At 35.4% G+C, this 13,763-nt stretch overlaps 2 protein-coding genes across 3 annotated transcripts; both read left to right on the top strand.

The window, feature by feature from the left end:
• The first annotated feature begins 598 nt into the window (after positions 1-598).
• Positions 599-5,857, top strand: LOC128163079 (uracil-DNA glycosylase-like). Of its 2 annotated transcripts, none has more exons than XM_052826551.1 (5): positions 599-800; positions 2,132-2,337; positions 3,486-3,533; positions 3,728-3,906; positions 4,700-5,857. In XM_052826551.1, the coding sequence occupies exons 1-5, from the start codon at positions 659-661 to the stop codon at positions 4,977-4,979; spliced, it is 855 nt and encodes a 284-aa protein (XP_052682511.1). In that variant the 5' UTR covers positions 599-658; the 3' UTR covers positions 4,980-5,857. The 2 variants fall into 2 exon arrangements, with proteins under 2 accessions (XP_052682511.1, XP_052682512.1); XM_052826552.1 differs by having other exon boundaries at positions 600-800; positions 2,135-2,337.
• A 1,194-nt stretch (positions 5,858-7,051) lies between these two features.
• On the top strand, positions 7,052-13,595 carry LOC128163077 (F-box/LRR-repeat protein 18-like). The gene is made up of 10 exons (XM_052826548.1): positions 7,052-7,265; positions 7,658-8,606; positions 8,873-9,020; positions 9,474-9,649; positions 10,286-10,488; positions 10,682-10,770; positions 11,319-11,472; positions 12,205-12,340; positions 12,663-12,745; positions 13,000-13,595. Exons 1-10 carry the CDS (start codon positions 7,126-7,128, stop codon positions 13,196-13,198), a joined length of 2,277 nt encoding a protein of 758 aa, XP_052682508.1. The 5' UTR covers positions 7,052-7,125; the 3' UTR covers positions 13,199-13,595.
• Positions 13,596-13,763: the final 168 nt, after the last annotated feature.

Genomic DNA, 13,763 nt, shown 5'->3' with positions numbered 1-13,763 from the left:
CCCATGTAAAAGACAGCTCGGCCCAATGAAACTTTAGGTTCTACTAAAAATAAATATAAATAAATAGGGGCAGATAATTACTTTATCTATTCATTGATTTCTTTTTCTTTCTCTTTTTTGAAGATAATGACCAACGACATAAAATATATTTAAAATTAGTATGATCATATTTATTTAATCAACACTGAATGATTAATAGTATATCGTTATTTTGTTTTTAAATTTACATCGATATGTACAATAAGCGCGCATAACTTCGGACATCGGGTCACACTTGCATGTATGACTAAACCTGTCCATCAAACTCTGTGTATTTGTTTAATTGGATGGTCACGCGTCTCATTTTTTTTTTTGGTCAACAGCTGTACAATTAGAACTTAATGGTCTCATTTTTTTTAATAGGCCTAATTCAATTTCTTTACACGTCTTTGATATGTAATATTTTGATAAAATATATATGTTAATAAAATAAAAACATTTAAATCAAATATTTTTGTTTTAATTTTGCTTGAACCGAGATGTCTTTTACGTGAGCCGAGGTGTCTCAAATTTTGGGCCGACCCGTCTGGGCCGAGGTGTCCTGGGGCCGAAGTATCGTTGGGCCGAGGTGTCGTTGGGCCGACATGTCTGAGTTTCGGGGCATTTCCGGTTTCAAAACATGTCAGGCCGAAAACGTAAACATCCTACGAAAGACGACAGTGTTGGTACCGCCAAACGACAAAATGTTGGGAAACAGAAACCGAAACAGAAAGCCAAGAAGAGCATTAACACAAAGGGAAAACAAACAGCTACCAAGAACGGTAACAAGTCAATTCAGTATCTGGTGAATTCGCCACCAGCATAAATAGTGAACTCGGCAACTGGTGATTCAGCACCTGGTGAATTCGGCATTGTGAATCTGGTGAATTCGGCACCTTGTTTTTTTTAGCTCTTTTCTGATCACCCGTCGTCCGTCCGTCTATAAACTTTTTACATATTGAATTTCCTCTCTAAAACCACCAGTCCAAATTCAACCAAATTTGGCACAAAGCATCCTATAAGAAGGCGAATACAAATTGCAGAAATAAAAGGCCAGATTGTATTCAACTAATTAAATTAAAATCAATTAGTTTTAAATGTACATTACTGTCGCCTGTCGAAAGGAACAGATTTATTTTTTAAATAATATCAATGCACTTTAAAAAAAAAAAATCACTATTGGATATTCACAAATATGCTTCATATTGTCAAAAAAAAAAAAGGTGTCACAAGGAAATTATTATTCTTAAAAATGCATCAAAACAGATGTCGCCAAATATAAAAAGATAAATGTACGTTATCTGCAAGCTGCACTTCTCAGATGACACATCAATAGTTATTACACTTATAAGTTATAATAATATGAAAAAATAATTCATTGACGATTAGAAGAAATAGTTTTTACCTTTAGGCTAAGGACCTTTCCAGTGTGCCAAATAATGAGCTTGACAAATTAATCTTAATTATTTTACCATGCATTTCTATTATCATGAGATACAAGCATTGTTTTTACTATCAAAATAATTATTTTACCATGCATTTCTATTATCATGAGATACAAGCATTGTTTTTACTATCAAAATAATTGCTTCTAGAAATTGACGGAAAGCATCAGTTAAAAATTCAGATGGATGACCTGGAAGCTTATGCAGTTCCTCCAATAGTAAAAAAAGCAATTTATGGCACACAAAATATTGCACTTTTCAGACCTGGAGCTACAATCCAGCTAGCAGCAGTAGTTGTCATCTCAGCCAGATTCGTCGATGTTTGACAATCTGGCTGAGATATCAGTCAAAATTTTTCAGTCTGGTCGAATCTCGCTGAGATTACAGTAGCTATATTGGGTTAAAAAACAATTTAATATAGCTTATTTGGTATCTAGGGTTGGTTTCCTAGCGTTGGTAGGGTGGGAGTGCAGGCCCACTTGTGATCATTCCTCCTCTTCTAATATATTTCAATCAAAGTGAACCTCTGTGGAATTAAAAGTTAAGAGTTTTGAACTGGTTTTGAATTACATGTACCAACCTATATAATAGCTTTTGTACATTAACACTTATCTTTGTATTTGGTATAGCCCCACAAATCCAACATTGACACTTCAGAATTTCTTTAGTAGCTGGGACCAGTGGCACATTCTCATTCAGTTTACCAGACCTCATCACAAATGACGGATGGAGAGAGGTGTTGTCTGAGGAGCTGGAAAAGGATTACGTCAAGGAACTAGAGAAGAAGCTGACCCAGCACTACCAGGGAGGGGACAGTGTGTACCCACCCATGGACCTCATATTCAACGCCCTCAATATGACACCACTGGACAAAGTAATTAAAACAATCTGAACATATATACGAGGGTCAATAAAAAAAATATGAAGGCTTTTGCCAAAGCTATGTTATTTAATTAACGTCATATTATTACTTAATTCAGTGGACATAATTTAGCAATTGTTTCAAACAATTTGAAATAAAAAAAGTTTATTTCTAAGAATTATTTAGAATCTAATCATGCAAAAATGAGGTCGCGGCGCAAGGTCAAACTTTGTGTTGTGTCATATTATGTTGAAAGTAATAACTCCATAAATTGGGCTAAAAACCAATAAATACTGAAACCTTAACTCCAAAATTGTCATGATATTCTATGTACCAAATAATGAAGGGTTAAATAGATTTGTTAAACTGCATGATATCAGTAACTAAAGTTGACATACAGTCCTCTTTGAAATTGACTAAAAACATTGATATTGTCGGAAGTCACGGCGCAACAAAAAGGATAAACTGTTAGCTGTATGGATCTAACTTGGGGGAAAAAGCTGATAAATACTGTGAAAATGCTCAATGGTGGATAAAATAAGTCAAAAAATATTTGCACATTTGTGTTTAACTCTAACACATTTTATGGGGTTATGCTTGATGTATTTTGAACATCAAACAATACCAAAGAGAGTAGAATATCTGTGATTGACTTTCGTAATCAAATAAAAGCATTCATTTTTTTTTTAGATTCAGCTTGATTTAAACATATTTTTATTGTACTAAAAAACAACTGGGATTTTTCACAAGTTCCATAATGTAGACCACTCTCTCCCAAGAGAGGAGGAATTCAGCTCTCTTAGCAAGAATAATTCGTATGTTTAATTCTGACAACCTAGCAATAACAACTTGTTTGAAAAACTGATACTTTTTATTTAAATATGTAATAACATAGGATGTCAATATGTGTAAGACGTGTATTTAATATATTGCTCATTGTTATGTGTAAATAGTTTTGAAGGGGTGGGGGTATTTATAATGATCTTAATAGTTTGTATAATCATGATAATGTAAAGAAATTAAAACAGCTAGAATTTTCGGTATAATAAAGAAATGACATCTCTTCCACAAAGATATCATAATTTTCGGTATAATAAAGAAAAAATAGATGTCATTTCTTTTAATTACCATTAATATGTCTGTATTTTCTATTACTACAGATCAAAGTTGTGATCCTGGGGCAAGATCCTTATCACGATGACGGACAGGTAAAAAAATCTTATCTTATTAAAACTTAAATTTACATTGCTCAAATCAAAATTACAATGCAAAACAATCTAATACCCTGTTTGATGGAAAGTGGTTGACTGATTTTCAATAATTATAATAAAGTTTTTGATATTAAATATTGATAATTCGAAATTGTATACCGGTATTTCAAACTTTGATAACCTCTTTCTAGGCAATGGGACTTTCTTTCTCAGTTCCCAGAGACATGAAGGTACCACCATCTTTGAAGAATATTTACAAAGAGCTCAATGCGGATCCTGATATAGACGGATTTATAACCCCTGATCATGGCTGCTTGGAAAAATGGGCAAAGAATGGGGTCTTACTGTTGAATGCTACACTGACTGTGACGTGAGTACTTGAACAAAATACAGAAATAAATTATCTTTTGTTTCACAGGCTGAAAGTTTCAAATAAGGCGACAGATTTGTAATTTATTTTTGATTTAATTGCAAAAGATGCAAAGGGGAATAACTTTTTGTATTTTAACTAAAAATTTTAATATTGAGTTATTCCCCTTTTCAATTTGGATATAGCAGAGCGCTGGAAGGAAAAAAACATTGACTGATATTTTTTTTCTTTCTTTTTTTTTTTTTTTAATAATTTGATACAAATAAACACGTTTTTTGGGGGGTTTTTTATTTGCAAATTTCAAATTTTTCACATAGATATTCTCACACACACTAATACAATCTCAACAGGAATATACAATAAATAGCTTGAGGAATGTAGTTGATATAACCAGCGTACAGAAAAAGAAAGTACCATATACAAGTCTACTTTGAAAAATATTTCTCCACAAAGACCATCTTTTGTCAAATACATGTATTTTCATTTCCGAATTTTTATAAGATAAACATTTTTCAATTTCATAAACATGTTTTTTGTTCCCAGTCCTGAAGTGTTAGTTTGCTTGTCCTCTCTCATAAAGCCTAAAGCACAGCAGAAAACAGATCTATTTTATAACAAATACATGTACAAGAAACAATATAAGATTGGTTCATATGATAAAAAAAAAGCATGCATTCAAATTCACAAGGTTCTTGGACATATTGCAAACTTTTCTCCTAAGCAAACAAAAGCTGCTTTACATTGTATTGTTGTTAATGAGAAAACCACTGGCACTACATGTTTGTATTTTCAGAGCTCATCAACCAAATTCTCACTCTAAGTATGGCTGGCAGAGTCTCACTGATGCCATCATTCGCCTGGTCAGCGAAACACAGCAGGGAGTGGTCTTTATTTTATGGGGAGGCTTCGCCCACAAGAAGGAGAAACTGATAGATCAGAAGAAACATGCAGCCATAAAAACCGCCCACCCATCCTCGCTGTCCTTTGGAAAGTTCATCAACTGCAGATGTTTCTCAAATGCCAACGGGGAGTTAAAGAAATTCAAGAAAAGTCCAGTTGATTGGACACTTTGATTCAATAGATTTAACCCTTGATCCCAGCAATATGTTAATCATCTGTAGTTGTGGTAATGATGCTCCTATAAAGGGATCTTTATTCTCTTGCTTTTGCTGATAGAATGTTATTCATCTCATTGGCTCTTAGGAAACTAGTTCTGGGGTAGTACCGGTAATTAGAAAATGGCTGATGCTGACCTGAAAAATCATGAGTCATAAATTTTTCATGCAGTTCAAATATTGCAATTAAAAAAAAAAAGGTTTACAAGGTAGGTTGTATTTTAAAAGATGGAGATGTTGTAAATGTTGATGGATTAAAAAGGATAGGACTTATATGAATTTTTTTTTTTGAAATTTCGTTTTCTTGATGGGGCAAAATTTGACAGATATTACTCCTTGTAAAGGAGTCATAATCATTCCTGCTAGTTATTTCTCTCAGGTGTTATAATGCATAGAGAATATGTGTGTGAAGATATACAAACTTTCATGTTATTAAGTTTATAGGTACTATTTTGTCACTGTTAAAAATTGTGATAGCTTGCAGGGTAAAACAAAATTTCTCACAACATAAATAGATATTTTGATTTAGACCTATTTTATATATATATACTATTAGTTTATTTTTTGAAAGTCTTATTTTTTATATATTGTATACATTTTACATGTAGTTTGTGATCTCATATTTTTCTCTGAAAACATTATTACCATTGACCAGTAGTTTGAACTCTTTTAGATATTTACATAATTTTTTTTTTATGTCTGTACATGTATATGATTTTATTCACTTCTACATTTTTCTGCTGTTTTATGATTTTTTATCACTGTGATTGTGATTTGATAAATAGTGTACTAATTAATAGATTTTTGTATTTAATAATAAACTGTTTGTGCTTTGATCCTTTGTTTTGTATGAGCTGCCAGTTCTCCTTTGTTTTGCGGTACCATGGGCATTAGGCAAGGGTTCTACTTAAGGACAGTCCACTTAGTGTAATGCTCAGTCAGAACTCTTGAAGAGCCATTAGTCTGGAATTTCTTGAAAAACGTGCTCTGTTTATATATTTATAATCAAGTATGTACCTTCTTTGGTTATACATGTATAACAAATAAACAATGAAAGGGATAAATACCCCCCCCCCAAAAAAAAATAAAAATTATAAACATAGTCTAGTCCATTCATCAGTGCTTTATTTAAATGCATGGAGTATAGATAATTAGACTGAATAATTATTCATTTTGTGGTCTTAAGCTATGGTCAAATTCACATCATGGCTGCAAAACTTATCAGTCTCAGGCAACACGTGATACTTTCGCATTTGGAGTGAAAAAATGTTATCAATGAAATTGCATGTGTACTAAAGCCAAAATATATATTTCAAATAATTAAATATCGCAATAAATTAAGAATAGGTGTTTGATCCTCACCAACTAGATTGACATATATTCAGCAATTGGAAGGTACAATATGTAACGTAATCTGACATAGAATTAAAAAATTGTCAATATCCATATTTTAGGAAAAAATGAAACCATGCAGAAAATCAAAATAAATGTGGTAGAGTCACACATATGGCATTCCTATGAGCTAGCAAGAAGAGTGCTGGATTTGCATGTCAGAGAACCCGGGTTCAAACCCTAGCAGAGCTCGAGGCAATAAGTGTCTCTTTTACATAAGCATTCTATATTTATAATGTCTCTGATATAATTAAATTTAACATGAAGTACATGTAAGTATATAAACTAGAAACTTCCAAATATTATTATAAACAAAAGTAGGGGCAAATAGGGAATATATAGAATGTGAATTTAACCCATTCCTGCTACACAATGTACGTGCTTCGACCTCATGCACTTTTGATTTATATAATAATCTCACTTTTACAAAAGGAAAATATTTGAAAAATGACAATGAGAAAAAAAAATGAGCTCATCCAAGTTTTATGGCTCGGGAGAACAAAAGTTGGACGCGCTCGCTTTTGATCTTAGTCGCACTTTTTACAAAAGGATTATGTATGAAACTTTCACCAACTTTGAAACTAAGTGCTTCTCAGTACTTTGATTTGTCTATATACCGGATATTGGACAGTTTAACATTTACAATTTCACGCACTTCCGGAATGTTTTCATTCTGATGATAATGGAATTCTGAGAGAGAGATAAAGGTGGTATGGAGGAAACGAATTTTGATTGTCTTCCAGACGACTTGATCATCAGAATTTTTAAGAATGTTTCCGCGGAAGATCTATGTACGATATATAACGTTAGCAAGCGCTTCAGGCGGCTAGCCTTTGACAGAAGTCTCGTGAGGTGAGAATCTCCTATCGCTCGACTGTCTCCGTGTAAACCACGAAAACCATTGTCTCGTAGGACGTCAAGGGAATGTCAACAAAAACATCGCATTACATCATATAGATATAGTCATATACTGTGTCCTGTAGATTTATCAATAGAGTTCCACCTGCTCAATGTCTATGTACATATACTGTAGTATTGATTTATCAACAGCTGATCAAAGATTTTGCATAATAATTCTGTTTATGTCATTTTCTTAAAGGGCACGACTTTGATCCCACCATCCTCCTTTGCATTTATTAAACTTGTGATGAGTTCAAATTATGTGATTTTCTGATCATAAGGTTAATTTTCTCTCAGTTGCTGTTTTTCTATGTAATGACATATCATTGTTGTGTTTATTTCAGACACTCGGATTTTGAGCAGTGCTATGGAACCACCCCCTCCTCGTTCACTGACTACATCAAATCTAACAGCTCCATGCTAGAAAGCCTGAGTCTGAACCACTGCTACTGGCTGACTGGGCGCTGTGTGGAGACCGCTGTGCTCAAGTGTAAAAACCTGACCCAGCTCTATCTGCTAGACATTGGTCTTTCAACAAAACAACTTTGTAAAATTCTGTCCTCACTCCAAAAGCTGGAGGCTCTCGCCTTTACGGTGGCCAGTGTGGATGAATTTGACAATAATCTAAATGCCTCCGAGTCTGCTCAGAGGACTATGTGCAATATCAAACATCTGACGATTCATTTCAAAGTGGGAATCACTCCACGGACAGAGCCATCAATATCGGTACAGTTCATTCAAAAGAAGAACTCATTCATTGAGCACTGCCGAGAACTGACCTCTCTTCATGTGATGGGACATCCAAACTTGGGCTGTGGATTGCCCAAACTTCTCCTTCAACCAAATGTTGTCAAAGTCAGCAACCTCAAAAACTTAAAGCATTTGTCACTAAATTATGCCATAGATCCAGCGGCAAGGATATTCTATTATGGGACCTTAATGTCTGTAGCCAAGCTACATCTCAAGTTAAAAACAGTCCTTAATCCTTCTGCAAATTTTAGTTCTGAAAGGAACATGGACTTCTGGAAAAACTTCTGGAATTCTCAGGATGATTTGGAGTATCTAGACTTATCCAATATATCACTGAAGAACATATTTCCAACTATTTTTGATCCAGGTGTTGTTAAAAAGAATCTGTTATATTTAAATATATCTCAAACAGACAGTAGAGAAGTGGGGATGAATCTAGCCACTCTGGGCCATGTTTGTCCAAACCTTCAAAGCTTAAATCTGAAAAACAGTCAGCTAGTGTATCTACATAAGGGGGCATTAGAGCAGGTTGGAGCACCAATAGTAAGTGCATGTATATACATACAGCATCACAACAGAACTGAAACTGACACTGCCTAATTTTGATTTTTTTCATGGAAAGCTTTGTGCAAGTTCTGTACTAAAAATTTGCGTGAGAGCCTTTGGAATATTGCACTGAAACTTAATTCATTTATTAGTTATTTCATCAAAAGTAAATAATATAAAATTCAAGCTTTATTAGGAATTGTAACCAATATCACTTTGTTTTGACATTTTGGGTATGATCATTTTGTGAAATTTTGTCACAGAAGCAGCAGATGACGTTTGACATTGAGGGTTTCAGCAGCTTAGTCAGCATGTGCCATCAAGTAGTCCATCTAAACCTCAGCAACATCCATATCCACGAGGTCAGCGGGCTACAGAAGACGTTTGTTAACGCCCTCACCACACTAACAGGTTTGTACAAAAGTCAGGGAGCTACAACACAACCAGTACAGGTTTCTTCAAAAGTTTGTTAACACCACCCTTACATGTTTGTTCAAAAGACATTTGCTAACACCACCCTTGCAGGTTCAAAAGTTTGTTAGCCCAACCCTTATAGGTTTGTTTAAAAGTTAGTGTGATAAAGAGCTAGGACATTTCATAAAGATAGGTTTAGACAAAGGTCAGTGTCTTATGAAAGACATTTATTAAAGCTTTCACCATCCTTGCAAATTTGTGCAAAAGTCAGTGGTTTAGAGAAGATATTTCCTTATGACAACTTTGTAAAAATTTCAGTGCTGTCACAACTCTCCTGCCAAGATTTGTGTTGATTTACAGAGTAACTGATAGATTTGTCTTTTTCTGTAAAATTACTGTTAGATTTATGATTTTCTATTGAATTACGGACATATCTCTGTTGGTTTGTAGGGTTACGCTCTCTAGCTCTGTCGCCATGTTGCCTACGATTACAGGACTGCGAGACCAGGGAGCCCGAGGACAGTCCGGGGTGTTCACAGTCCGGGAAGAAGCAGGCCGCCTCCACGGTGATGGTCCAGTACGCCAAAAAGAGGCGGATATCTCTCCACACTGCATCCACCTCCCAGGTTCTACTGCCTTTCTATAACATGCAAATTATCTTCATCAACTGAAGGCCCCTCTATTTTAAATATGGTTACTGTTATTGTTTTGTATTCATAGGTGCTGTTTCAGTTGCTTTATTTACATTTTTGATCAATGAGACTTCACGTTTTATGATTTAAAAATGTTTTATTAAATGATAAGAAATGAATTAAATAATTTCTCTACTGAACGACATATCAAAGGAAAAATTGATATGAAAACTTTCATCAATGTGCTAAGCGCATTGATGAAGTTTTCCAGTCAATTATTAAATTCGTGAAGAGTTTTACTTTGCAAAATATATGTTATATGTTTCCTTATTTCAAATCAGAGTCATCAATTCAGAAATAGTGAAAAACATAACATTGCAACAAAAATTAAAAATATATATAGACCTATTTTGGAACCCAAATCACAGAAATGTGAATTAGTGAAAAAATACTCTTTATTTTCAATTTCTGTTAATTTTCATTGATTGCTCATCTAAAATCATCTTGAAGTGACACAATAGATACAACTGATTCAGTTGTTAGCTTACCATTAAACTTACAATCCATAAGATTGCTGCTTTATCAAAAATATGACTTTTAACACTCAAATGTATGTCTATCTATAAATAGCCATCGGTCTTGCCTGACTCTGAGGACACTGACCTTGACCCAGCCTCCACCCTGTACCCTCGGTGTAAGACGGGCCTTGAGTCACTGACCGAGGCCTGCCCCCGCCTCTCCCACCTAGAACTGATCAGTGCTGGGCTGGTAAGGCCTGTGATACACAGAGGGTCCATCGGACTGGCACCGCGGCCCTGTGTCTATGTCCCATGGTAAGTAACCAATGTCTATGTACTAAGGTGTTTAACTCCCTGGGATACATGCTCTGTTTTGACTTGTCTGGTCTATTGCTCTTGTTACCTTCACCTATTCAGTTGGCAACAAAAGTGTTTCCCCAAAATATTGCTTTTACCTTTTAAAAGTCTGGATTCCACTAATGTTATTTCTGTGTACAATTTATTTCAGTGTGGAGTCGTATGCCCTAACGGATGCAGAGTTGTCATACCTGGGACGACTCTCTAATCTCCAGTACCTACAGCTAGCCGGATTACCAGGTACGTAATACAAGAGTACATGTCACTTACCTATAGGAAGAGGCATCTAGACATATACCAGTGTACATGTCACTTACCTATAGGAAGAGACATCTAGTCTTATACCAGTGTACATGTCACCTACCTATAGGAAGAGACATCTAGTCTTATACCAGTGTACATGTCACCTACCTATAGGAAGAGACATCTAGTCTTATACCAGTGTACATGTCACCTACCTATAGGAAGAGACATCTAGTCTTATACCAGTGTACATGTCACCTACCTATAGGAGGAGGCATCTAGTCTTATACCAGTGTACATGTCACCTACCTATAGGAAGAGACATCATGTCTGCTCTATTGTAATGACATTCTCTCTAGAGACAGAATTTATTACACTGGCACTCTCCAAAAAAGTAGTTTATGTTAAAAAAAAACAAAAAAAGCCAATTCCTTCCCCTAGAAATTATAATCAGTTGTTTGAAGTTGCCAAACACAAAAAAGAAATGAGACGAACTTTTGGCATCTGATGGAGTGTTAAAGAGGATTCTGATGGTTGTCTTGTAGGCATTATAAGTGGATCGTTTCTGTCACACATTGCTAAGCAGTGTCCTCAGCTGAAACAGCTCCACCTGTCATACCTAGGCCTGACCGCCCACTGTATCTACACCAACCAGCTCTGTCAGGCCTTCCAGCACTTTACCTCCCTCATCGATCTCAGGTAAAAACATGAATATTCTGTGTCATCGATCTCAGTTAAAAACACAAATATTCTGTTTCATCGATCTCAGTTAAAAACATGAATATTCTGTGTCATCGATATTGGGTAAAAACATGAATGTTTTGAATTTAGTTTAACCATGAATATTCTGTGTCATCAATCTCAGGTAAAAACACTAATATTCTGCGTGATTAAATTCAGGTAAAAATACAAATATTCTGTGTCATTGAATTCAGGTAAAAACATGAATATTCTGTGTTATTGATTTCAGGTAAAATCAGAAATCTGTGTTATTGATCGCATGTAAAAACATGAAACCTGTGATCTCAGTTAAAACAGGAAAATTTTGCCTGTTGCAGACAGATAGCTTACCACACACAAAAGTTACACGGGACGTACAATTTCATCTTTGTTATTGAATACATCTGTGGAATGTCATTAAAATGTTGTTAAAAATTAAAGAAAAAAAAAGTACTCGTGTTAATATTGAATTAATGTTATACATTTATAAACAACAGACAAAACCATCACTTAGTAATTTTGTATGACAAACTGTGTCTTTGGAATATGAAGAGTATCATACTGTCACACCTTTGTCTTTGTCAGCCATTTTGCTTGTACATGTAATAAACTGTGAAATCTGTAAAATCAGCAAGAATTTATAATAATTGTAAAATATTCAATATATAAGGTTACAATCTTGTTCATTGTAAAGCTCTGTTGTATTCACAGGTTAGAGCACGCCTACTTGTCCATCGATCAGCTGTTTTGTCGGTCGGCCAGGAAGTGTAGGTCTCTGCAGCGGTTCTGTGTGGTGTCCAAGAACGGCAGTCTGGACCCTGACGCGGTGACAGGCCTGATGTCTGAGGTGAGTCCACGGTGAACCACAACACAGTGTAGGGGTGAATATCACCAGCTACCACACGATACGTATCACAATACATTAATGTGATACATCATGTATCATGATATAATATACAGTGAACCACAATGAATGTACTGCTCCTGTGACTTTCAGTCTTGCCTTTGGAGAAATTTTACATACTGTAGATTCCTAATTAAATTTGAGAAATTCATAACTATGTTAAATGCATCCCTAACAGATGTGTTTGTTCGATGCAGAATACTGAATTCATCTTATAACCCCATGTACATAAGTAAACCCGTGTTCTGGGATCTTGTTGTTACAGCTTCCTCGTCTGATGGTGCTACAGCTGTTCACTGACTCAACTCAAACCATGTGTAAAAAACTGATGAAGGCCCTGAAAGACAGGTATGATGTCTGTTAATAAGGTTTATGAATATTACAATACAGACATGAAGGTAAGATGTGTGTCATAAAGAAATGTACAGTCCTGCAAGGGTAGTAAAGAACTCAAATACCTGTGAACGGTTATATTTATCATGATCTTGTCAAGATATACACTTTCAAATTCATGATTTAAAGGTTTGTTGGATCAATCTAATTTTTGTCTGTATTTCAAGACTTGACATGATTTGACTGATACTACTCCGTCACTGTTTTAGGTTCCAGAGTACCCGGCCAGCACTTAGTGTGACCATCTACCCTCTGTTTGACCAGGATACAGCGTACGTCATGAACAAAATCCCCACCAAACACCTGGAGGAACTGACCATATTCAGCTCCAAGATCTGTCAACAGCCTCCTGGACAGTGTAGGGTCAAGGCCAAAACTAGAGACCGCTCAGGCAAGGTCACTGTATGACCTTGACCTCAAGCTAGTGGCCAGGCAAGTTGACCTTGTCCTAAAGCAAGTGTAAAACGAGGGAATGACCAGAAAAGGTGATTGTGACCTTGACCTTTTGTAAGGGTAAAACCAGGCCAACTAGGGAAAGGTGATTGTGTGAACATGAGTGAATGCAAGGTCAAAAATATATATGACCTTGACCTTTATTTAGGGTAATTCAGAGACTGCTCAGGCCCTAGGTGATTGAAATGACCATGACTTATTAATGCAAGGCCAAAAATGTTACTTTATTTATATATTTATGGACACAAAGCATTAAATTGAATTATCATCCTGTGGCTATGTCAATGCCAAGTTTATTATTGTATGTCATAACATACATGTAACTTGAATCAATAAATTATCTTCAACAGAAGTGAGATTAGTTTTTGTCCTGACTCGCTCGCCTGAGCTTACAGCCAAAATGAGCTTTCCTGATCAGATTTCGTCCTTGTTGTTTGCAGTATTCACTTCTCACGTCGTATCTTTTTTCACAAGTTTGATTTTGTCTCAACTTGGCACAAATTACCCTTGGGTGAAAAGC

This window comes from Crassostrea angulata, chromosome 9 (assembly GCF_025612915.1).
Source record: "Crassostrea angulata isolate pt1a10 chromosome 9, ASM2561291v2, whole genome shotgun sequence".
NCBI lineage: Eukaryota > Metazoa > Mollusca > Bivalvia > Ostreida > Ostreidae > Magallana > Magallana angulata.
Note: the sequence above shows the minus strand (reverse complement) of the source record. Positions and strands in the feature narration are given on the sequence as shown.

What these genes read in the sequence shown, in the direction of transcription:
- LOC128163079 (XM_052826551.1), top strand. Translation starts at nt 659, where the DNA reads ATGTCAGGCCGAAAACGTAAACATCCTACGAAAGACGACAGTGTTGGT. An exon ending in ACAAACAGCTACCAAGAACG is followed by an intron (nt 801 to 2,131) that starts GTAACAAGTCAA and finishes GAATTTCTTTAG; the next exon opens with TAGCTGGGACCAGTGGCACA. An exon ending in CTTATCACGATGACGGACAG is followed by an intron (nt 3,534 to 3,727) that starts GTAAAAAAATCT and finishes ACCTCTTTCTAG; the next exon opens with GCAATGGGACTTTCTTTCTC.
- LOC128163077 (XM_052826548.1), top strand. Translation starts at nt 7,126, where the DNA reads ATGGAGGAAACGAATTTTGATTGTCTTCCAGACGACTTGATCATCAGA. An exon ending in ACACTGCATCCACCTCCCAG is followed by an intron (nt 9,650 to 10,285) that starts GTTCTACTGCCT and finishes ATCTATAAATAG; the next exon opens with CCATCGGTCTTGCCTGACTC. An exon ending in ATGAAGGCCCTGAAAGACAG is followed by an intron (nt 12,746 to 12,999) that starts GTATGATGTCTG and finishes TCACTGTTTTAG; the next exon opens with GTTCCAGAGTACCCGGCCAG.